This window comes from Petaurus breviceps, unplaced genomic scaffold (assembly GCF_028583685.1).
Source record: "Petaurus breviceps papuanus isolate PSGF00001 unplaced genomic scaffold, PetGlider_PUasm1.0 90760, whole genome shotgun sequence".
In the NCBI taxonomy this organism is placed as follows: domain Eukaryota; kingdom Metazoa; phylum Chordata; class Mammalia; order Diprotodontia; family Petauridae; genus Petaurus; species Petaurus breviceps.
The window spans coordinates 2,423,897-2,449,616 of NW_027187338.1; the positions used below are offsets into that span (position 1 = coordinate 2,423,897).

At 37.0% G+C, this 25,720-nt stretch overlaps 1 protein-coding gene across 11 annotated transcripts in view; it reads left to right on the plus strand.

Moving 5' to 3' along the window:
• Nucleotides 1-25,668, plus strand: part of ZMYM4 (zinc finger MYM-type containing 4) — a 135,641-nt gene extending 109,973 nt beyond the window's left edge. For 8 of the 11 annotated variants that reach the window (XM_069067908.1, XM_069067905.1, XM_069067907.1 and 5 more), the window contains 12 exons: nucleotides 3,113-3,231; nucleotides 3,904-4,075; nucleotides 5,054-5,107; nucleotides 5,240-5,419; nucleotides 5,780-5,874; nucleotides 7,930-8,101; nucleotides 8,292-8,378; nucleotides 10,084-10,235; nucleotides 17,190-17,301; nucleotides 18,147-18,395; nucleotides 22,161-22,290; nucleotides 23,806-25,668. In XM_069067908.1, coding sequence (XP_068924009.1) covers nucleotides 3,113-3,231; nucleotides 3,904-4,075; nucleotides 5,054-5,107; nucleotides 5,240-5,419; nucleotides 5,780-5,874; nucleotides 7,930-8,101; nucleotides 8,292-8,378; nucleotides 10,084-10,235; nucleotides 17,190-17,301; nucleotides 18,147-18,395; nucleotides 22,161-22,290; nucleotides 23,806-24,013 — 1,730 coding nt within the window. In that variant the 3' untranslated portion in view covers nucleotides 24,014-25,668. The remainder of the gene's footprint in view (nucleotides 1-3,112; nucleotides 3,232-3,903; nucleotides 4,076-5,053; nucleotides 5,108-5,239; nucleotides 5,420-5,779; nucleotides 5,875-7,929; nucleotides 8,102-8,291; nucleotides 8,379-10,083; nucleotides 10,236-17,189; nucleotides 17,302-18,146; nucleotides 18,396-22,160; nucleotides 22,291-23,805) is intronic. The other 3 variants (XM_069067901.1, XM_069067899.1, XM_069067903.1) reach the window with 2 other exon arrangements.
• Nucleotides 25,669-25,720: the final 52 nt, after the last annotated feature.

The window sequence follows — 25,720 nt, forward strand, 5'->3', positions numbered from 1 at the left end:
GGAAGAGTAACTGACGCTTGAACTTTACTTTCCTCTAAACTAGTCAAAGGAAAGAAGAAAAAACAAAGAGTTGGGTATAGAAATTTATTTTGTTCAGCAGGAAAACAAGGAGGGAAAGAAGTGAAAGAAGGAAGTTTTGAAGGGAGGAAAATTAAAGGAAGAATTAATCCTAAGCAAAACAAACTAAAAATGTAGCTCTAGGGGCAGCTAGGTGGCGCAGTGAGTAAAGTGCCGGCCCTGGAGTCAGGAAGACCTGAGTTCAGTTCCACCTTCAAACACTTAATACCCACACACACACAAAAAACTAGCCATGTAACCTTGGGCAAGTTACTTAACCCCAATTATCCTCTAAAAAGCAAAAAATAAATAAATAATGCAGCTCTTTTTGAGGTGCCAAAGAATGGGAATCTGATGGGCACTCATAAATTGGAAAATGGTTGGAAAAGTTATAAAAAATATAATAGAATATATATTGTGTTGTTCAGACATGACAGGAATAATTTCAGAGAACCTGAGAACATATGTATGAACTAATGCACAGCGTAGTGAATGGAATCGGAAGAACAGTTTATACAATGACAGCAATATAATAATGACAAACAACTTTGAAAGAGTTAGGGACTCTGATCAGTGTAATGACCAGCCATGGTTCCAGAGGACTACTGATAAAAACATGCTAGCCACCTCTTGATAAGAGAGGTGAAGGACTCAGAGTACTATAATTTAAAACATAATAAAGCTATCAAAGAAAACATTAACTGCTGACCCATCTGTCTACTTTCCTGTCTATTCAGTATTTTAGTGAGAATGTGTTGTGTGTGTATGTGCACACACACAAATCTATATAACGTTTTTGTGGAAGATATTTAGAGGTAGGAGGGAGTCATTCAAATACTACCACATTTTTAGAATCACACAATTGACTGAAAAGTATAAAAAAGGATCAGGTCCTGCTGTGCTTTTTTTTTTTTTTTTAAGTTTTTCATTTAGAAGACCAAAATAACACCTTTGAGTTGTATTTAAGATGTCTTCCACTACCCATCAAAATTATACAAGATTAATTGAAAAATATAAAATACAATTTTATTTTACTCTCATCATTTATACTAAGCAGTTTATAAAACTAGGAGATGTAAGTTCATTTAAGATCTTTATCACTGTTATGAAAATCTACTTCAAGTCCAACTGGAGGGGCAGTTCCCTATAATTTGTGAGCTACTTCATATGCGGCTCTTTTTGATAGATGACAATCTTGTGATTTTATCAAGCCCCAGTGATAGCCTCCTAAATAAAATCCCTAATCATTCAGAAGAGTTTAACATAACCCTCCACCTATGAAAAAACAAGTGGTAGAAGGATATCAGTTGTCCATACTAGGACTTGCATGGGCAACCAGTGGTTCCCATTCATCAATTTATGTGTTTTAGATGGATAGTACAGATAGTTGATGAATTGACCTAGAATTTTACTAGAGAAGGGGAGTTATGTGGGCTGGATTGCCTTTCAGAGCTCTTTTATCCCAAGTTTTTACCTGTAAAGCCAAAGCTTGTCTGATGTGTAACTCAGGTCATGGGATGATATATACTATGCTCTTCAAAAAATTCAGTTAAGAAACACTTCTGCAGTAATGGAGAGGCACACTTCAGGTGTCACTTACTGCAGCATATTGCCAACAAGGAATTATGAAGAATTCAGATAGCCAGTTATTGGGCAAGATAAAATACCTTGTGATCCTTACTTCTCAATCTGAAGACAAATTCACCTCCATTCTGTGAGACACCCTATTTTTTTGTCACCAAAGTCATTCCACCCACCAGTGCTACCATGAGTCAGCTTTACCAGTAACTTATGAAGACTTCTTTCTACCGTATACATTGCTTACAGCAACAGAAGTATGGTCTATGAAACTGACTGTTGCTCCCAGGGGGTTAGGAGGAGGGGGTGAAGAGGAGTACTTTCTCTCAAAAGAGTGTGAGGGTCTCACGCGCAAAAGAGTGAGATGGTGGCTCTTCCCTTCTCATCCCAACCTATCCCAGCCTTTTCAATTCCTTCCCCTTGTTGATAGACAAACACTGCCACCATCCTTACTATGACTTGCAGTTAGCAGTATTTTAAGTCTCTTTATTCTAGCGCATTCTGACTGGGGTTGGGGAGGCGAGGTGGAAGAGACAACGCTACCCTGCCCCCTTATCTGTTTTCTTTTTTACTTCCTCAAACCTAAACCTTTTTCTCCCGTTTATCACCCTCCTGCCCCAGTATCTTTTATTTTGTAATGGGGGGGGGGGGTGTTTTTGTTGTCGTTTTTTGCAAAGCAGTCAGTGTTAGGAGACTTGCCCAGGCTTGAATAACTAATAGGTGTCAAGTATCTGAGGCTGGATTTGAACTTGGATTCTCCTGACTCCAGGACCAGTGCTCTATTGTGCCACCTAGCTGTCCTTCCTTTCTTAGTTGTCAATTCCCTTTATCTTTTTGTCTCACTTGGTGGTTGTTTTAGTTTCTAATTTCCTTCCCAGACTCTCCAAGGGACTTGGGTTCTTATAATTTTTCCCTTCTCCTCTGCCTTGGTCATCTTTCCTCCCACAGATTGGGGGAGAGGGGGTGTTTGCAGAGTTGGCTGGGGGTAGATATCAGTAAAGAAACCACCAACTTAAAAAGGGGGAGGTAGTAAATGTATTCAACAATGTTCAATTGAAAAACTGGGCTAGATTTTTTGCAAGTTATGCCCAAGTGCTCCATTAGTAACTTCCTAGTATAAGAACTCAAGGCAGATCTTCAGAATGTTGGGCAGATCCCCTTTGATTTCACTTTTGGAATTTAGTGATATTGAACCTTTTATTTTGGGTGATAATAGTTTGTATTTCTTATTTTGAAAAATGTTCATATTTCTCCACTTGTCAAGAAATGGCTCTTAATTTATATAATTGTTATCATATTCATTGTGCTATATAATTATATAACTACGGACCACTTTGGAAATCTAACTGAAGGCTGAGAGATTTTTTTAGAGTAAAAATGCACCTTAATGGTCATCTAGTCTAACCTCACCCAGATGCTAATCCCTGAACAACTTTTTTTTTTCCTTTTTCCTATCTTCATTTTTTTTCTTCATTAGAAGATATCCCAAGTCCACCCCCAGTCATCATGGTGCCAGTTCCTGTACCAGTGTTTGTGCCCATACCTCTGCATCTTTATACACAATATGCACCAGTCCCATTTGGGCTTCCAATACCAGTGAGTGATTATTTATTCTAATTTAACTTAAGATCTAATTTATAGTTTCCCTATACTATATAATTTTTCATATCAAATACTAGACTTATTGATAAAAGTGGGAAAACACCCTTTTTTATAATATACCAGATGATGAATCCTAATAATAATGATATCTGATATTTAGTATGTTAAGTGGTTTACAAAGTGCTATATATACATGATCTCATTTGATCCTTACAATCCTGTGAGATAGCTATTTGTATTCACATTGTTTAGTAATGTATACTTATTTGTCCTCTGCTTGTGTGATCATGAAGATAAATATTAAAGATTGTACGAGAATATTAGCATTCATGTTTAGAAAACAATACTGGAGAATACAAACAGAAATATTCACCTTTTACTTAGGTGATCCCAGAACTTAATGAAATAAACTGGTGGTAGTCTTTACTTTTTAATAACAATTTTAAAGCACCTTGCATTTGCCCGCTATTCTATGTTTCTTTCAAAGCATTTTAACATTTTTTTATCTTCTCAAAATATCACTGTGAAGTGGGTTGTTATCTTGTCATCACAAAGGAGATCCATTTATAAAAACATACTTTCAACAGGAATATCATTATCTAAACAGCTGTCTAATTTTATAACAAAATTAGAGTTCCATTCTGTAACTTTTAAGTATTTTCTTAGATGCCGGTCCCAATGCTTATTCCTACAACAGTGGACAGTGCAAATAAGGTCAATGAGACCATTGAAGACATTAAGGAAAATATGTCTCCTCATCCATTTGAGGCTGACCTTCTTCAGATGGCAGAAATAATTGCAGAAGATGAAGAGAAGGAAAAAACACTGTCCCATGGAGGTTGGTATTGTCTTAAGTTTAAAAAAAAACTGTTCAAACTTAATAATAATAGACAATGGTGATAATTTATTAATTCCTTAAATAGTATGGTTTTGTTTTGGATTTCTGATGACTTTTAAGCCTTAAGCCTCTCTGAAAACTTTTTTTTAATTATCTTTTTTTTTCTCTTGATGATATATGTATTTCTGTAGTCAGGTTATTTGAAAATCCATAGAATTGTAGACACTGAAAGTAAGAAGAGACCTCAGAATTTATCTGAAACAACCTCTGCTTTAGTAGGAATTCTTTTCCCTCCATCATACCTCGCACAGCCTACCACCATATCAATCAGTGGTCATTAAATACTCCATCAGTTATTAATTAACAAGCATTTACCAGGCACTTAGCATGTACAGGCATTGTGCCAGGCATTGTGGAGTACAAAAACAGAAATCTTTGCCATCAAAGAGCTCTTATTCCATCAAGGAAAACTGCATATATGCATGGATATATATTGATAAACACACACATATGTTTGTATATGCATGTATATAAACACAGGTATGCCTATACATACACAGAGTAAATGCAAAATTATTTGGGGGGTTGGAACTAACAGCTGGAGGGGGTGTGGCTTAGATCAAAAAAGGTTTCATATCATTAGTGGCCCAGAAGTTGATCTTCAAAGAGAACTGAGCTCTGCTGTGTGTTATGTTCTTTTCACGTAGCCTGTATGTCTTCTGAGTCAACTGATTCTCTAGTATATGATGAAGTTTGGGGTGTACATGTATATGCCTTCATGGAATAGCTAATTCTTAACTTCAGTGACTTCAAACAAATAATGAATATCTCTTTTATATAAAGATATGCTGAAATTCTTTGTAAACTGCTTCATGAACCTGCCATAGCATATCATTTGGGATGATAAAAAGAAGTGTGTGTTCATGTGTGAGTGAGCCTAATTTCCTGATCATTATAAATTGTTTCTTTTTTCTTGAGGGTCTCAAACATCTGAGCATGAGCTCTTTCTTGACACCAAGATATTTGAGAAAGGTTTGTACTTTTAAATACATTCTGATTTCTCCCAGTCCTATTTTTCTAGTCAATAGCAAGATACTGTACTATATATCTCACTTGTTTTGGTTTTGTTTTGGAAATTTTCTTTTGTCTGTGTTAAAATTTCAGACCAAGGAAGCACATACAGCGGTGATCTTGAATCAGAAGCAGTATCTACTCCACATAGTTGGGAGGAAGAGCTTAATCATTATGCCTTAAGGTCAAATACCACACAGGAATTGGATCTAGAACCAAAGCAGTCACCAAAATTGGATACAGAACAAGATCTAGAGGCAGATTATCCATCAGGTTTGTGCAGAGCTATAAAATTTACCTTTCTTAGATTAGAACAATTCTCAACTGATATTTATCAGGCAATCAAAAGGCAGTAAGAATAATTACTTAGGTCATAATGTTGAAAATATGTGACTGATGCCTTTGTAGAACTATTCCTGTTTTAATAGTCCATTTCATTTTTGTCATCTTCTGTTTACATATTTCACTAGTTTCAGTGAAGGATTTTTAAAATTCACATTCTAAAACTACCAGTTGTCTGAGGAAGTTTTTCCTTTATAAACTTAACAAATAAAGCAATTTATAGGAATCTTCCTGGTACTTTGATATTTTTTTGTCCATTTAATTTACTTTGGAATTTTCTTTTGGTTATAGAAACCTTTGACCCCTTCAGTAAGGGAATGGGAATTCAGTCTCGCTCACGACCAAGACGACGACACAGAGATGGCTTTCCACAACCCAAACGAAGAGTAAGCAGAAACTGTGTCATTGGGGTCCTGATAAGTTTCTCTGATTCTTTTTCTTCATTTACTCAACAGACATTTATTGAAATCCTCTATGTTTCAGGCAGTTTTCTAGTTTCGGTGTAGATCAGTGGTGTCAAACAAATAGAAATGGTGGCCACTTATCCATACATAAGAATTCCCGTGGACCACATAGTGACTTAGTTTCAAAATATAAAGCTATCTGTATTTTATTGTATTTTCATTTTGAAATATTTCCACATTACATTTTAATCTAGTTCAGACCTTTGGGAGTGTTGTGGATCAAACACGCATGTTTGATACTTCTGGTGTAGATTATTTTAAATTGTCTTATGGTTTTTTGGTAGCATCATTTTCTGAATGCATTTTTACTTCCAATAAAAACAGTCTTGGATCAAAGGCAAATTTTCTGTGAAAAACATTTAGAGGGAACAATCATTTCTCCTACTTGCAAGTTTTCTTTACTCCTAAAAACCATAGTCTCAAATATACCTCTTGTTTCCTTAGTGAAAAATACATAAGTAATTTGCCTTTCCAACCAAAAGAAAATAGATGTGTTGGAATTTGAAAACTTCAGACATATATAAAGAGTAGACATTTAACTGTTCCAGTGAGCTGTTCAGTTCAGTAAATCTTTACTAGATTTTGCATTATCCTATGTATGAATGTAAGAATCATTGTGTGCTACTTTACTGAGGGGACAAAGGTGAAGAATTAGGGTTCAAGAGACATATCTAAATAAATGAATGCAATGTAGAAATGCCATAAAGGAAAAGGATAAAGTGCTGTAAAAAATAGCAGTAGGGAAAACTCATTTGGCAAAGGTGGGTTGGGTAGGTGAGATGGTAGGAAACTCCATTCATGAGATGATGCCTGAATTGGATTTTGAAGGAAGTTAAAAGATTTCAGCAGGCAGCACTGAGGTGGGTATGGTATGTTCTTAGCATAGGAAACTACATGGCCCATAGGTTGTGTATGCCCAGTAGAGCCTAAGATTCTTGAAAATAGAGACCTTTTCATTTTTATCTTTGCATCCCAAGTCTCAAACACAGTGTGAAGCTCATAGTAGGTACTTAAATTAATGCTTATTGATTAAATGGAGTTGGAAGAAGACAGGACAAGATTGAGGATCAAGTAGTAGTCTTTTGTGCCTGGAACATAGAATGTGTGATGAGAAATAAGAGTGAAACAGAGTTGGAAACATAGTTTGGAGTCAATTTGTGGGGAAACTTAAATGCCAAGGAGTTTGTGTTTTATCCTATAGACAATTAAAACAGTGAAAGTTTTTGAGTAGGAAATGCCACAGGTTATACCTGTTCATTAGGAAGATTAATTGGCAGCTACATGAAGGATGAATTAAAGAGTATTACTACTAAAATCATCTAGAAGTAATGATGTCTTAAAATAGGAGAGAAGAGATTCTCCAGAAATGGTATCAAAAAATTTGACAACTGAGTGAATGTAGGATGTGAGGGAAAGGCAAAAGTCAAAGATAGTACTAAAGTTTGAGCCAAAGTTACTGGGAGCGTGATGATAGAGCAACAGACAATAGATATGTATGCATCAATAGAGGTCATATGAAGTTTGTTGCCCTTACATTGAAACCTTTTTAGTATTACAGATATTGGTATAAATATCCTAAGATTTATTTGCTGTTTTGTCTGGATGACCTTAATATAAGATCTAACAACTCCAGCTCTATGCTTCTTACACTCACTTGTGACTATATCATACTGATACTCCACAAATTTTATCAACACTATGTTTGAAAACCTGACTAATTTATAGAGCCAGCCATTAAGGTACTACAGAAGGGTTCTATTGAGAAGTAAGAAAGATGGTAACCTTTCTCTAAGCAAAGTTGGTTGAAAACAGCCTTGTTTATCAAGTTTCACTCTTACTTCATTAGGAGGTAAAAATAGAGTATGTCTTGTATCATCAGTTCATCGCTAATCTTAACTATTTATATCTTAATATATTAAGTCATTTCTTTCTAAGAAGTGGGCCCAAAGCTAAAAATTATATCCTGTATATTTGTAGGGAAGGAAGAAGTCTATAGTAGCTGCAGAGTCCAAGAATTTTGTTCAAGGAGCCATTCAAGGTGGTTCAGTACCCCCAATGACACTGAAATACATGTATGGAGTAAATGCCTGGAAGAATTGGGTTAAGTGGAAAAATGCCAAGGAAGAACAGGGGGAGCAGAAATTTGGAGGTAAACATACGTAGGCTTCCCTTGATAAAGGTGAGCAGCCTGGGGGTGGAGGTAGTCAAAAAGGGTCACAGTCTATGCAGTTAAAATAACTTTTATCGGTACAGTAAACTAGGTATAAAGATTTCTAGGTCTCTAATCTGGTCTGAAGTTTTTTACCCTTTCATTTAAGGTTTTCATCTTTCCTTGTCAGGTGTTGAGCCTGTTCCATGCTCTGATTCTTTAGGAAGTGCCCAAGATCATTCACTCTCTCAAGAAACCTCTGAGCCCAGCTGCAGAGGTATAACTATTTTACAAAACCTATTCTCTTTTCATCTTCTCACTGTACTTAGAAATATAAATGTTGCTGTACATTTGTTTAAGTTAATAGTTGTGTTGTGAAAAAGGAACATTTTATTGAAGGAGCCCTTTATTGAAAGGGCACTGGTTTTTTAGTCAAGACCGAGGTTTTGTCAACCTTACTTCTTAATTGTGTGATATTGGGCAAATAATTTTACATCTCTGACTTTTCTGTTTTCTTGTTTGTAAAAATGAAAGGTGGTACTTGTTTATGAAAACCAAAGGAGATAATGATAGGAACATATGTTGCAACTATAAATCATTGTGTCAATCTAAACTATTAGAATTATCAAATACACAAATGAATTTCTGATCTCATCAATTCAAGAATTCTCACCAACCATACAGATTACAATCCCTCCATGCCCATCTATCCTATGCAACTGTTGTTCATGTCTTTCTAAAATTTTGCTTCAGGAGGTCCAGCTAACATACTGGAAGTCTTCTTCATTTCCTCCACACATCACAAGGGTACCTTACAGTGTAACATTCTGACCATTCACCTGTCATTCCTTTCTCTCATCACAGCCCATATTCTCTTTCTGTTACACAATTCCTTGAAGATTTCTTTTGTTCCTGTTCCTTGAAGTATCCCATTGATCACATATTGCAGTCTGCTTATACCCACCATATGCCTCTCCATTGACCTCTGAGTGATATTCATTCTTAGTTCTTCAAAGGCAATAGTGTTCTATGTCTTACTGTCATTTAACAATGTTAGCATGTTATTATAATATTAGTTATTATTAAGTTAGTATTGAAAAAGATGTGTCAACACCTGGCCGTGTAACCTTGAGCAAGTTACTTAACCCCGATTGCTTTAAAAAAAAAAAAAAGATGTGTCTTTGCTTTTGTGGAGAACTTGGGATTCAGGAAGTGTGCTTTTGTCATTTCCTGAAAGAAATTAAGTATGCTCTCTTCCTTCAACTCTGGGTCCAAGTTGCTATTCTGTGCTTTCTATGCCATACAGAATACAAGATCCCAGTATGTTGTTGATTATGAAAAAGTGTTGAATTTGATAGAACAAAATCCCAGCTTAGAGTCATTTTTACAATGTATACCCCATCCGTGCATCAAGATGATTCCAGATTCTTTGGATGATGTGACAAGAGAAATAACCTTGTTCCAAAGAATCAGGCTAGGCATACAATGAAGAAAGACATACTTGCCAAAGATATTCAAGGGTTTTGTGACAGAAAAGATATAGTGCAAAATCTATGGTCAAAGATGGATGCTCTATGATTGGTAAGATCTTCTAGATACTCTTCCATCAAGTCCTATATCATTTCAAAATCCCCTGGAAGAAATCTGTAATCACTCTAAGGGGCTTGCGATACCCTTCCACATAGGAAGCACCAAATAGATGAAGAATATCTATTTCCCCAAATTCAGCTTTGAGATTATTGTTATGTTAAATTACTGAACAAATTGCCTCAAACATTGCTATTGGGCAGGTAAATCAGTATCTCACATGCAGATTTTTGAATGAATGGTTTTATGATGTGATTCTGTTTTGATTAGTCTCAAGTGAGGGCAAAGAATGTGGGGTCATTTTCTAACTGTGCATAACAAATAACCAGAAACTATAATGTGGTCTCATACTTATTAGAAGTTGATATTTAGTGTTCTTTCCCACCCTCCCACAGTCCGCCCTATAAAGCTAAAGGAAGAAATTTTGTCCTGTACTTTTGCTGAATTGAGTTTGGGCTTATGCCAGTTTATCCAAGAGGTGCGGAGACCAAATGGTGAAAAATATGATCCAGACAGCATCTTATACTTGTGCCTTGGAATTCAACAGGTACCAAATTAAATTACTTTTCTTTATTTCTTACTGGTACTGGCAGTTGTTACTTCTTAGTACTACTGGCAAAGCCCATGAATCAGTTTGAAAAAATAGTGTGTAATAATTTGTGCTTATTTAAACACTTTTTCCCCCCATAAACTAGAAATTAATTCTTGTTGTTGGTGTAGTATTATTGTTTTGGGGGCTCTCTTAGGGATGAAGTTCAAATGACTTTGGAACTAGAGGCTATCTTATTTTTAAGGTTTTAGATTGGCCAAACCTAGTTTTCAGAAAAATAAGACAACTGCATTGATTTCTTTCAAGTGCTTGTCCTTACTAATATTTCAAATTGATGGGTATACTCTATTTGACAGAAACCTACCATAGCCATTTGGAAAAAAAAAATTCAATCAGTGGTCAAATCAATCAACTATCTATTGTGTACCTGCTGTTTTTCTAGACTGGGCCATAGGCCTTGTTGAGACATATAAATAAGGGACTTCATCCTCACTCTTAAAGAGCTGACAGTCTAACTATGTAAAGGTAAATTAATATTCATTACCAGTTGAATCTTATAGAGATATTGTTTGTGTGGAAAGAAAAATCTTCTCCATTAAAAAATGCCCATTTATTAAGCAGTCACATTAATGGTGATTAATAACCCTCAACTCGGTTACTAAATAGACATTAAATAAATTCTCAAAGTAAGTAATGCTTTTGGAATGACCACTAAAAGTTTAAACAATTTAAAGGAATCAATTAATAGATTCAGTATACAGAATTTCATACCTGAAAGTACCTCAGAGAACATCTAATCTAACCCTTTCCATTGTAGGAATTTCTTCTGCAATAATCGCAAATTGGGGTAGAGATTTCCTTCCAAAGCTCATTCTGCTTTTTAAGAGCTTTAATTGTTTGGAGGCTTTTCCTTACATTGAGCCAAAACTGGCTTCCACTGTTTCTATTTTTGCCCTGTGGGACTAAGCAGAATAAGTCTAGCCCCTTTTCAAAATGGCAGTTTTTTAAATACTTGGAGAGAGTATTGATGCTACCCCTTTGCTTGTATTCCCTAATCTCTGATCCGTTGAGCATCTTGTTTGCCTTTCTTTAGATTCATCTCTCTAACCTCCCCAAGCCCCCATCTTTTCCATTTCCTTCCTTAAAAATAACTAGAAACTAACCTTAGTATTGTAGATCTAGTCTGACTAAGGCTGAATACAGCAAGGCTGTCATACACAAGTCTTTTCCCACTGCCATGCCACAGTGCTAACTTAAATTGAATTTGCAGTCCACTTAAACCTCCTTTTATTTTTCATGTGATCTATTGTCTAGAGCTAGGCAGTCCTCATCATTCTATACTTGTTCAATAGATTATTTTGAATCCAGTTGTAAGATGTTTATATTTGCCCATACCAAGTTTCATTACGGAGTAAGTCACTCTTTTCCTCTGTCCTTTGGAGATATTGTTGGACCCTGACTCTTGTCTAGGATTTTAGCTGCTTCACCCACTTTATTTCATTTGCAATTTGGTAAGGAGACTGCTGTCTGCTACATTATCCAAATTATGGTTAAAAACCTCGAACAACTAATGGCCAAGGACATGCCACTGAAACCTTCCACTAGTGATACCTCCCTTCATGTTTACATCATTCCATAATGACAACTGATACTCCTTTTTAAAATTTTCTAATCCCTTTGCATAAATTATCTCATTTTAGTCTTGCAACAACCCTCTTGTGAAAGTCCAGTCATCCAACTATATCTGAAGCCACCTAATTGTATTGTCATCTAACGTTTGTTTTACCTTGGGTTAGAGATGTTATATAAAGTAAATTTTGAGAACCAGATAACACATAAGGCCCACTTATTTTGTGAATATAGTTCTAAGAGAAGTTCCTGGTTTTATGATTTAGATTCAGAACAGTATTTATATTTTGTGGTTGATTTCTAAGTTATAGGTAGATGTGAGTTAGTTAAGTTATTAATGTTATCAATTACAAGTGAATTTCCCAGTTAACCAACGATTATTTACTTGCACACTAAACTTGGCTGCAGTATGATGATGTAGGATAAAGAGACAAGAACTGCTAGAACTTTCTTCCCACAGTGCACAATTTTTGTACTGATTTAAGGCCTCTTTGCTCCAATAATCCTCTGATCAATTCAGTTATGTCTTTTTAAAAGTAGAGTCTTGGGGTGTCTAGGTGGCACAGTGAATAGAGCACCAGCCCTGGAGTCAGGAGGATCTGAGTCCAAATCCAACCTCAGACACTGAATACTTTTACTAGCCATGTGACCTTGGGCAAATCCCTTAACCCCAATTGCCCAGGCTTCTCCTTTACAAAAAGCAAAAAAAAAAGTAGAGCCCTTTACCAGAAATTAATTTAACTAGTAAAGTAAATCAAGAAAGAAAAATCTTCCCAACTTACCTGCAGGAAAAAAATGGGTAACTTTTGAAGTCCATGATAAAATGACATTTTAAAAATAAAGTTTGATTAGAAATCAACACCCCCAGCCATGTGACCTTGGGCAAGTCACTTTACCCTAGTTGCCCTCCAAAAAGCCAAAAAAGAAAATATCAAACCCTCTCTAATATTTGGGTTCTCTGTTGTACTCTTTAGCATTTAATTGTGTGTTCTATTTTATTTTCTTATTCTCTTGTGTCTACTTCTTGTTTCCCTGGATAAACTGAGTTAACACTTAACCTAATCTGTTCTCAAAAATTACAAAGACTTTATCTCCATGTCCAGTGCTGTAGGACTGGGTTTCTCTGCCTCTTAATAACTGTAATTAACAGGTAAAGTCTTTTATTTTTATTTGTTTGTTTGGTTTTTTTTGAGAGCATTTGCGGTTAAGTGACTTGCTCAAAGTCACACGGCTAGTAAGTGTGTCAAGTGTCTGAGGTCGGATTTGAACTCAGCTCCTCCTGACTTCAGGGCCTGTGCTCTATTCACTGCGCCACCTAGCCGCTCCAGTCTTTTATTTTTATGACATAAACTTTTTTGGTGATGGGACTAAGGTCTCCAGAGATTACTTAATATTGACTAGCTATAGCTCTTAATTTTTTTCCAAAAAAAAATTTTGTTTTAAATATTTAACTAATTGCCTTACTACATTTTTAAATGGGATATTTTTTTAACGTGCATACTTAAATCAGTTAAAAAATGTTTTGGGGGCGGCTAGGTGGTGCAGTGAATAGAGTACCAGCCCTGGAGTCAGGAGGACCTGAGTTCAAATGCAGCCTCAGACACTTGACACACTTACTAGCCATGTGACTTTGGGCAAGTCACTTAACCCCATTTACCTTCCAAAAAGCAAAAAAAAAAAAAAAGTTTTGGTATACATTAAATTCCTTTAAAAATCTCTATCTGAGGATCACATCTATTCAATAAATTTGAAGTATACTTATATTTTATTATTCGTTATCAAGACTATATGTCATTGGGTGGCCAGGTGGCTCAGCGAGTAAGAGCACCAGTTCCAGTGTCAGGATGACCTGAATCAAATCTGGGCTCAGATACTCAGCACCACACCCAGAAATAACTGGCCGTGTAACCTTGAGCAAGTTACTTAACCCCAATTGCTTTAAAAAAGACTATATGTCATATAAGTACAGACAATTCTGGCTTTATATAAATTTGCATTATGCAAATTCAACTTTATGTAAAGAATTCTGAAAGAAATCTACATTTCCCCAAAAAACCTATGTTAACTTTACTGTATGTGATCTATCTCTGTCTCTCTCTCTTTCTCTTTCTGTCTTTCTCTATCCCTTCTCCCCTTCCTCCTGCTCCTCCAGCTCAACACTCTGTGGGCTCCCACCCCCACAAACAAAAAGTTTTTTTAAAACCTTTCAAGAGGGGCAGCTAGGTGGTACAATTAGTAGAGCACTGGCCCTGGAGTCAGGAAGGGCCTGAGTTTAAATCCAGCCTCAGACACTTAACTTACTAGCCATGTGACCTTGGGCAGGTCACTTAACCCTAATTTCCCTTCCCTTCTCCCTCCAAAAAGCAAAAAACTTAAAAAAAAAAACAACCTTCAAATCAAAATAGATACCACTACCCATTTTAGGGCTTGGCTGGAGACCGCCAGTGCCGAGCAAGGAGACCTTTGCCCTGCTCTGACCATGAATGTGAGGGATAATAATATATTATGAGGCTAGAAAGATAAGGCCAAGTTGTGAAGTATTTTATAAGCCAAACCAAAAAATTTATATTTTATTCTTTAGGTGATAAGGAACCACAGGAATTTCTTGAGTAGAGAAGTGGTGTGCCCGGAGCTGCACTTAAGGAAAATTACTTTTGCAGCCATGTGGAGGATAATTTAGAGCAGAGATGGACTTGAAGCAGGGAGACCAAGTAGGTGAAGAGGCCCTGGACACTAAACTATGCTCAGAGAAGGGTGAGATGGAAGAGATGTTGCGGGGAGGTAGAAATAGCCAGATCAGACAACAGCTTGAATATAAATAAAATTCAGAGGGATAGTGAATAGTTGAGGATAATGCTGAGGTTATGAACCCAGGAGGCTGAAAGAATAGTGGTACATTTAATCAAAATAGAGAAGTTTGGAAGAGTGGATTTAGGAATAAAAACAGTAAATTTTCTTCTGGCCATGTTGAATTTGAGATAGTGACATTCAGTTTGAAACATCCAATAGAAAATTGATGGTGTAGGACTACTATTTAAAGAAGAAACTAGACCTGCCTATAAAGATCTATGTGTCATCTGCATAGAGATGATAATTAAAACCTGTATAGCTAATGAGGTGACAGAGAGTAGAAGAGAGAAGAGAGGAACCAGGACACAGATTTGTGGAACAACTGATGTTGAGGAGGGGCATGATATACGCAGTGGGCCAACAGAAAACCAGGTAAGAGTAGTTTCCCAGAAACCCAGAGTTGAGAGAGTATCCAGAAGGGAAATAGGTAGTCACCAGTGTCAAATGAGGGAGGCTAAGAAAAATGGCAGGTAACTGAAGAAAGGCCATCAGAAAGGCAATTAAGGGATCACTGGTAATTTTGGAAGGAGTGGTTTTAAGTTGAGCGATGAGGTTAGAAGCCCGATTACGAAGATGTAATGAAAGGAAAGGGAAAAAAAGTTGTGTGGACAACTTTTTCTAGGGGTTTAGCTGAGAAAAGGACAAGACTTAGGAGGAAAACTTGAAAAGAGATGAAGATTTTTTAAAGATGAGAGGGAGAGACTTGGACGTGTTTGAGGGAAATGGGGAAGGAACTAGAATAGAGAGAGAGACTGAAGATCACAGAGGGAGTAAGATGACCAAGGGGACAGGCAATCTTCTGGAAAAGACGGGAAGGAATAGATTTAAGGGCACATGTCATTGGCCTTAGTGAGGAAGACTACTTCTTTGTCAGAGATTGGCGAAAAATCTAAGAGAAATAGAAAATAAAGAGCTCACATTGAATATGACCTCAGTTCTATCAGAAAATAAGAATTGAAATGCTCAACTGAGACTGGGAGTATAGGGAAGTTTGGGAGGCTTGATAACACAAGAGGAATAGCTTTGGTGGGAAATGAGATGGGGAATCAGGAAGGTATAAAAAGTTTTGTTTTGCTACAATGAAGGCCCAGTTGAAGTTTGATAATATATTTGTAGTCTATCAAAGCTGTACAGTTGTATTGCTTCCTCTTGTGCCATTCAGCAGCACAAGACTGATCCAGGACTGTCTTTTGTCAAGGGGTGATTGTCAGACCAGATGGTGAGTTGAGAGTAGAAAACAATGTGGAGTTGAAAGCTAATTATCAGGGCAAGGCTAGAGAGAGGGAAGTGAAGTTAGAGTAGAGGTAATGTCCTGGAAACGTAACAAGGGGTGGAGGGGTTGGAGGTCACGAAGAGGGAGAAATAGAGGTTTGGAGAGAGTGATGGAGATGTGGAAGGAACAACAGAAAGTTATAGTAAGTTTTTGATCAAGAAAAGTGGAATATTTTAATGCTGAGGTTCAGCTGTGACTCTGTGTGTGTCTGAGAAGGAATAGATCATGAAATATTTTTAAAGAGAGATTTGAGGTTCTCAGAAGTTGGGTTGTTTGGGGGAGTATTGGCATTGAAATGGAAATCCCCTAGTATAACAGGAAGAGTTGGAGAGCAAAGACAGTGAGCAAGATACTGAATTCTTTGTAAATGAAGGAATAGTGATTTGTAGACAGCTGTGACCATGAATTGTCTGTATTGCATAGGAAATTAGGATAGTAGTATTCAGAGGTGAAATTGCTGGGTTATGGTTACAGAGGGTTACAGAATTCCAGCTCCTCCTGTAGAACCAGAGAGCATCAGGAGTTGTGAGTAAAAATACAACCAGTGCTGGAAAAGATAGCCAGCCATGCAGGAACATTTGGGGGGAGCCAGATCTCTGTGAGAGCAAGTAGACAGAAAAAATGGGAGAGAGAAAGGTGTGCAATGAGAAGAAGTTTGTTCCCTGTAGAACTAAAATACCAGGGGGAATGCTAGGAGGGATGTGACCAGATATGGGGGGGGGGGGGGAATAGAGATGAGAGAGGAAGATAGACTTGCCTCTTGATAGATCCCACCTGAAAACCCACCTGGGTTTTCATATTCCTTCCAGCTTTACTCAGATTTTGTTGACTTGCACACCCCAGGATTGGCAAAAAGGAGTCCTCTTTTCTCTTCATTCAGGCTTCCTATTCTTAGTTCCCCTATTAGGGTCATCATTCCTCTTGCTGAAGCATCTCTCTGTGTTTCAATAAGCAATCAACAATTCAGAAAACATGTATTTCAGAGCCCAAGGTACATTTAGATTTTTCATCTTGAAATTGATATTTTTATCTGTTTCATTGATGTTTTTCTTCAGTAACTGGTGATAGAACACTTCATATTGCAGCAGGGTTGGAAATTAAAAGGAAAGCTTTACTTTTTCTTTTTAATTAAAATGGGGGGAAAAAACTTTTATCTTTTTTCTGTGTACTAACAAATATGTGTCTCTTTTTTATTGCAGTACCTGTTTGAGAATGGGAGAATAGATAACATTTTTACTGAACCCTATTCCAGATTTATGATTGAACTTACAAAACTTTTGAAAATATGGGAACCTACAATACTTCCTAATGGTAGGACAGTGATATGTTGGTGGTTTTTATGGGTTTTTTTATTTTATTTGCTTTTTGGAGGGGGAAGGGCAGGGTGGGGTTAAATGGCTTGCCCAAGGTCACACGGCTAGTAAGTGTTAAGTGTTTGAGTCTGGATTTGAACTCAGGTCCTCCTAACTCCAGGGTCAGTGCTGTATTCACTGTGCTACCTAGCCACCCCTTTTTACGTATTTTAAATGTGTAGTCTTACGTATATGAAAATTTTTGGTTTCCTGAGCCTTCTGCCAACATGTCACAATTATTCTTTCCATAAGTATCACCACTCGGTCACCAAATGTTATGTTAGGTAAAATATTCTCTTAACACCTTAAGAGGCCTTTGGAGAAAAGAGTGACTATGACTTGATTGGTCTTTGGGAATTGTATGCATCTTATCCAAGAAAAATTACATATTTTCCTCTATCTTATTACCAAGTAGAAAAAAAAGAGGCAGAAAAAGTAGAAAAGAATAGGCAGAATTTGGCAAGAATTTGAGATGTGTGACATGTTTTCTTCGGTAAAACCTAATACTTAAAGAAATTTCTCATATGATTTTAATGCTTTTAAAACCCTTAAAGCCAAGGACCTTTAAAAGATCTTAAGAAAACCATTCAATAACAGTAACCTTAATGATTTATCAGGGAATATTATAGGAACTCCCCATCTTCTCTTGTACTCCGTGTTTATTTGAATACAGATGAGGAAAATACATATGGATGCCCTTTCCCTAGGGCTTAGTTGCCCCTGAATTAAGATCTTTTTAGCTTTCCGCTTTGCATGGCTTGGATGAGTCAGTGCTGTTTCTGTCTTCTCCACACCCCTCTTCAGGGTACATGTTCTCTAGAATTGAAGAAGAGCATTTATGGGAGTGCAAACAGCTGGGTGCTTACTCACCAATAGTTCTCTTGAATACACTTCTTTTCTTCAATACCAAATATTTTCAACTAAAGAATGTCTCAGAGCACCTGAAGCTTTCCTTTGCCCATGTGATGAGGCGGACCAGGACTTTGAAATCCAATGCCAAGATAACATATTTGAAAGTTTTCCCTCCTTTTCAGAAGCAGGAGGTAGAATCAGGTGTGTAGTGCTATTTTTTAATATCTTTATAAAGCATATGTGTGTTCACTTATGATGTTTAGATAGATCACTTAATTATTGTCTGGGCAGGCTGGTGGCCTGAAATTTTTGAACATAGAAAATAGCTGCTTTGTTTTTAACATTGAAATAACTCCCTGCAGTTTCACTATTAACCAGGACTATTTGTTACATCTGTTTACATAATCAGTCTGAAGTTTTTCAGCATGAAGGTTCAGTCTCCTTTTGAGGAGTTACCAGTTTATAAACTGATGCGCCATTCTCACATTACCTTGTGGTCACCAGATATGACTATGCTTTTATATTTATTATCTAATTTGATCCTCATAGCCACCCTGTGAGTGAGATAACACAGAGCAGGTATTTTCCCCATTTTACAGATAAGGAAGTTAAGGCTTAAGTTATATGTCCAGAGTCCTAAGTGGTACAGCTGAAATTAAACATCATGTCTTTTTTACTTCCAAGCCTCTAGTACACTTTCCACTATTTCATTTGCCTTTAAGTTAGTATTGCTTTAGAGTTAGAGAGGACTTCTCATTTCTTTTTTTGTTTTTATCAAAATATCTAATACAAACATTCCTTTTGTCCAGTCAGCCAGTAGAGGTCATTGCTGAGTGCTGAGTTTAGCACCATACTATTCAAGGTTTAGCATATGTCAAAGATGAAAAATTCTAGCAGCTTTAAATCTTTTTTTTCCTTACAGTTCGAAATTATCGATGTAAATTATTTTTTAAACAGTACTTAATATTTTTAAAAGGCTTGAATGTCTTTTTTTTTTTTTACATCACTTTCATTTCCAAATATATTCCTCCTACTCCATTACCCTGGGAGCCATCCCTTTTTTTTTCCAATGTATTTATTTATTTTTAGTTTTCAACATTCATTTCCACAAGATCTTGAGTTACAAATTTTCTCCCTCTATTTCCCCTACCCCCCACTCCAAGATATCGAGCTTACTGAATACCCCTTCCCCAAGTCTGCTCTCTCCCATATCCTCCCCTAACCCCCCCTAACTTTCTAGTAGGGCAAGATGGATTTCCTTACCCCATTGCCTGTATATCCTACTTCCTAGCAAGACATCCCTTTAACAAAAAACTTTAAAGAGAAAGTTGGTGTATGGGGGCTGGTAGAGGGAGGAGCAATTCAGCAGAACTATCCAGCAGTTCAGCAAACACATCAACTGTGTTGGACAGCTTAGATGGTATTTCATACCTGTAATCCCTCACCTCTACACAGAAGGAAGGTTAATACATTTTGTCAACTCTCTTAAATCAAGGTTTTTATTACAAAGTATTCAAGTTTTTTTTTTGGGGGGGGGGGTTACATTGTTGTAGTCATTGTGTATATTATTTCTTGGTTCTATTTAGTTCAATTTACATCAATTTGTATAAATCTCATACATTCCAAATTCTTTATATTCATCATAGTACCTTATAGCTCTCGCCGGCAAGCAAGAAGTAGTTTGGTGGGGTAGAAATGTTGGTAAATGTTGACCACTTCCATTTTTTAAAGTCTGTAAGAGAAGTGAAGGAAAGGGAGGTTGGTCATTATCTAACATGCCCTCTTGTTTTTAGGAGGTATCTATGGGATACAGAAAAAGGATTGATAAGTTCCCTGGTTTAACATTCTATAGGAAATTCTATCAATATTGAAATTCTGTAAACATAAAGACAGGTAGTTCCAGTGGGAAGAAAAAGAAACTGTATGAAGAGACCACGGTGGATGCCCAAGGATGTAATGTACATAAGCTAAAAGCAAAGAAGACTATAGACTAGAGATAGGTGAATTGGGAACTAGTTGAAAGGTTGGATACAAAGAATAGTCATGGGTAATTGTATTAGGAAGAAGAGTCTAATAGAGTGCTTTAGGGATCTGTACTTAACCCTGTATTCCTTAACATTATTATCAATTATGTGGATGAAGACATAATTTAATACATAATTTGGAGGAAACACAAAACTGGAAAAGGTAGCCAACATATTGAATGACAGAATCAGATCCAGAATATTACAAATTTAGCATGTCAACACTGTGATATGGTGGTCAAAAATTAATGTTATCTTAGGATACATGAAAAGGGGGTTGGCATTTAGGGCTGATGAGGTTATAATTACATTCTACTCTGGTCATTCCACACCTCAAATATTGTGTTCAGGTCTGGATGCCTCAGTTTTGGAAAGACTGTAGTGTATCCAAAAGAGGCCAGGCAGCCAAGAGAGTGAAGGAACTTTGGAAGTTTTTTCTTGGGAGAAAAGCCACATAGAATTTCTTTGCTTGTCTTAATGATGGATAAATTAGCAAGAGCTTCCACTGTTTAGGATTTCATTCTCGTCAATGTAACAGAGCTAGATGCTGGAGGAGAAATGAAGAGAAACTTGGGGGAAGGTGACTACTCCCATTTCTGAATTTGATGGAGGAGAAGAAAACCTAGAATGGCCCGACATGCAGCCTAGATTTTGAAAGAGTAGGATTCAAAGAGCTAGTAGAAAGGAGATGAAGAAGCTTGTGATTTAGAATCCTATAGGAAACATCTGCTTAGGAGGGGTGGAAACCTCTGAAGACACACAAAATTAAAATTCTACATATACTGCCAGACTAGAGAGCATCAGGGTGGATTCAGCCAGCCAGATGAAAGGCCTTGAATTCTGGGGAAAAAATCTCAAGTTGTGAGATTTTTGCTGTCTTGAAGTACTTACAAAATTGTCATGTGGAAGAGGGATTGTTTATTCTGCCTAGGCCCAGAGGATAGAACTAGGACCTTTGGAGGAAAATCTTTGTAACGATTATAACAAAATGAGGTTTCCCATCCCTGGAGATCTTTAAAGGAAGAGCTCCATGTCTACTTTTTGGATATATTGTAGGAGGAATTCTGGGTTAGCTGTTAGTTAGAATAGATGGCTTCTGAGGGTACTTCCATCTCATGGATTCTTTGATTATGATATTTACATATTTCTTATATTTTATGCAGTCAACAATTATGTTTATTCTCTGGTTGATATAAATACATTTTCTTCTCTTAACTTCCCCTGGCTTCTTTGTGATAACCCTGGACCTCTGTAGAATTTTTATTTTATTTTATTTGCTTTTTAGAGGGGGAAGGCATGGCAATCAGGGTTAAGTGACTTGCCCAAAGTCACATGGCTAGTAAGTGTGATCAAGTGTCTGAGGCCGGATTTGAACTCAGGTCCTCCTGACTCCAGGGCAGGTGCTCTATTCGCTGTGCCACCTAACCACCCCCTTTGTAGAATATTTTAACTGAAAAATTATTTTTCTATTATATGTGAGGTGACTTTCACCTGACACTTCCATTCAGCAGTAATTCTACTTCTGATAATACTCTAGGAGGAAAAAAGTTTGAACAAATAACCCATTGTATATGATGACCCATTGTATGCCAGCAGGAATGCTTAGAAGCAGAAGGCTAGTTCTTTTCTTGGTTTGCCTACTGTAGCAGGAGAGCAGCTGATCTTGGAATCTGTTTGGCTAGAGCTCACATCTGTTTTCTGTTGCTGTGGATGCCAGCAACCTAGTTAGAACCAGGGAAGGTTGTTGTTTTTTTTCTCATGTGAATGTCAGATTCTCCAGGAATAAACTTTTCCCAACCATCTTCTTTTTCTTTCATAAGAAATTTTCATTGGCAGGTAGAATTTCTGGTTTTGCAGTTAAATCCAGCAAGTATCTTTGATGTTTAAAGTGAAGACACTTCTTTATTCCCCTAACAATCTTCTTTCCTCACACTATTTCTAGATAAACTAACTGTGGGAAAGAGAAAACGTAATGAGGATGAAGAGATTTCAGCTGCTGTGGAAATGGTTGAAAATGCAGACAACCCACTAAGATGCCCAGTCCGTCTTTATGAATTTTACCTATCAAAATGGTAAGTAGTGTGCGGATCCCTAGTGCACAAAGCAGATCGTGATGACTCTGGATTTCAGTACATTGGAACCCAGGGTTGTAGCACAGACAGGCCTGTGGCTGGCTAGTGTGACGGGCAACGATAAAGTTATAGAATAAAGTCAGTTTGACGGATCAGATTGCTCACAGTCTTTGCTGGCCATCTGGTTGGTTGGGAGACAAAACTATCTCAGTGGTTCTTAGCATTGCAGACTCTTTTTATGCACTAGTCAAAAAGGGAAGGCAGCATTATATACAACACCAGGATGTCTAAGGGTCAGGATTTCCTGAGTACAGAAACTGGAACATCTTACAACTTTCAAGGCATGGAGGTCTAGAAATAGGAACAAGTATATGTTCTCAGTAGATACATAGGGCTGATGGTAGGCAGTTTCTTTTTTTTTTTTTTTTTGCTTTTTTTTTTGGAGGGCAGTTGGGGTTAAGTGACTTACCCAAGGTCACACAGCTGGTTTTTTGTGTTAAGTGTCTGAGGCCAGATTTGAACTCAGGTCCTCCTGACTCCCAGGCCAGCACTCTATTCCCGGCGACACCTAGCCACCCCTAGTGGGCAGTTTCTAATGTGGCATCACTTATGCTGAGTCTGGTTCTGTAACATCTGGGTATAAATATTATTTTTCTCTTCATTCTTAGTTCTCCTTAAATTATTAAATAAAAAAAAGAAATCCCCCTCACCACCATTCAGTTTTTCTAAAAACCTCATTGCAAATAAACCTAGCCAGTCAGAGTGGCTTTTTGATAAAAGTAGCTTTTTCATAGAAGCTATTTTTCTTTACTAAATGACCATCATCCATAAATAAGGGTCATTATACCTATCCTGGCTTCTGAGCAACAATAATTAATTGATTAGTGAAAGAAAGTAGAGAAGATGTTTTATTCTGCAAAATATTTAGGAAGGCTAGATCTGTTTTTAATAACTTTTATATTTGTCCTCTTACAGAAGGAGATAATATAGATTTGTTATTGTTAAGTACTCTTTTAAGTGAAATGGTAACACATGGCAGTATTGCTCACAAGGTTTATCTCAGTGTCATAGGCGATAGGATCTATCTTTTAGATAGATTTAGACAGGTGGTTTTTATCCCATCTCTTTAGTGATTAATCCCATATATAAGTATGCAAAGATACAGTATTATGAGGTTACAACAATCAAGAAAAGTACATAGTGAGTTACCAACTAACACATTTGGAAAAACTCTAGCTACTATATATCTATATAGGAACTATAGCTTATAAAATAGGAGTTTCCAGGGATAGAATACAAGACTTCTACTGTTTTTAAATGACCTCTATCAGGTCCTAGGCCTGCAAAATTTCAAACTCTAGTTAATCAATAATACGTCATGAGAGCATTGAGTTACATGAGTTTCCCTTCCCCAGAAAATATTTAGCTGAATGTTGTTATGATATTGGCCCGTCATTCAGGGAATGGTGGTATTATTCTCCTCTGACTTAAATTTTCTTTTCTTTCTGTGGATAGTTCTGAAAGCGTGAAGCAGAGAAGTGATGTATTTTATCTCCAGCCTGAACGCTCCTGTGTACCCAATAGCCCCATGTGGTATTCCACATTCCCCATAGACCCTGGGACCTTGGACACCATGTTAACACGTATTCTCATGGTGAGGGAAGTACACGAAGAACTTGCCAAAGTAAAATCTGAAGAATCTGATGTTGAATTATCAGATTAAAACTGAAGTGGGATTTTATTTTCATACACATTTGTAAGCACCAAACTATGAATGCGTCCAGCCTTCAGAAAATGGTGTGTATCAGATAAGCCAAGTCCTCTTGACTTAATTATAAAATAAAGGAAAAAAGGCATCTTGTGAACCACAGTGGATGTACAAACTGGAATCGAAGGAAGCAAATAAGCTGAAAGAGATGACATCCTTTGGCATTGATAGAGTTCTTAAACAACTAAAGAATGAACTAACCTACTTCTGAGTGGTGCATTATCTTATTTTGTTTGGGAATAACAAATTGTGAGATATTTTTAAGGAAACTGTTGTATAAAACTCTACCATAGTAAACATATACCTTAGAGAAGTAGGTCACATTACTGTGACTTTGGAGTGAAACTTTGGCTGCTGTTGACTACTATAGGGCAAGCCCTGCATTTGTCAGGGAAGAAACCCGTAGAAATTTCATGAGAGATACTAAATGAGGTATGTGGGGCCCAGATTCAAGGACCTTAAATAAACATCTAGCTTCTTTTTTTCCAAGGAGTAGAGAATAAAAGTGGTCTTGTTTTTGTTTGCCATGATCATTTAAGTTGGTGAAGGATGACAGCCTTCAGTGCTTCTGCCGTGGTCCCTCATGTGGGCAGGAAATGCTTTCATTACTATTGTTGTAACAATGTCCCTCTTTACTTCCCAAATCTGTCACAGCTCTGGGTATGGCTATGGCTACAGTAAGGGAGCTCTGGTTGTAGACAGTGGGTCTTGGGATGTTTAGAAAAATCCACTAAATACCCTTCTGAGGGTTCCGCTACTTTAGAATCTGATACCACTATCTTCTAAGTACTGTGGTACACAGAAAATAGGGGTCCCCCCCATTTTGTTTTAATTACCTTTTTCAAATGGCAGCTTCACTTTCCATTTCTTTCCCTTCCCAACTCCCAGTTCTTCCTTTTGGCTTGTCTTCTGTGCCAGGTTCCAGAGACCCTTGTCATTTCAAAACAAATGGTCCCTTTTTCTCCTTTTGGCAAACCCATATGTGATTAAATAAAGACACAGTATTACTCAGGCTATGAGAACCAAGGTAGAAAAGTACCTAGTATATTTCCAACTAAAGCATTTAGAAGAACTTGTAGCTACTATATTCCTAAAAGTGAGACTTTCTAGGGTAAAAAACATTCTCTTTTAGGTGTCTGCATCCAGGTCCTAGCCCAGCAATGTTTCAAATGCTAGCTACTCAATAATCTTAGGGTTATAAGTCATGAGAGCTTTCGATATATGAATTTCTCTCTCTTAGAAAAGATTTAGCTGAAGGTTGTTATGATGGCCACTCACCTTCTTTAAGGTTGAATTGGGCCCTATGATGGAAATGTCAGAGCCTCTCAGAAAGTTTTAACAGCCTTGAAAAAAATTTTCCAAGATTACCCCTTTTTGAAAGGTGGGAGGGGGTGGGCGGGAACAGAAGGTCCGTGCTTTTTTTTGTTTGTTTGTTTTTTAAAAACAGTAACTAAAGGTCATTTAACTACAATAAAAATCAGAAAGTAGCCTTTTGACATTGTGTACCTAGTCGTTTTGTCCCTCTTGCCTGTAACAGATTTCACGGATGTATTTTTAATACCAAGAACTGTGTGAAAGAAGTAAATCTGCCCCGATTCTGTATGATCACATCCATCTGTGTTTGTCATTTCTGACTATAAAACTTGCCTATTTCAAGTCCTT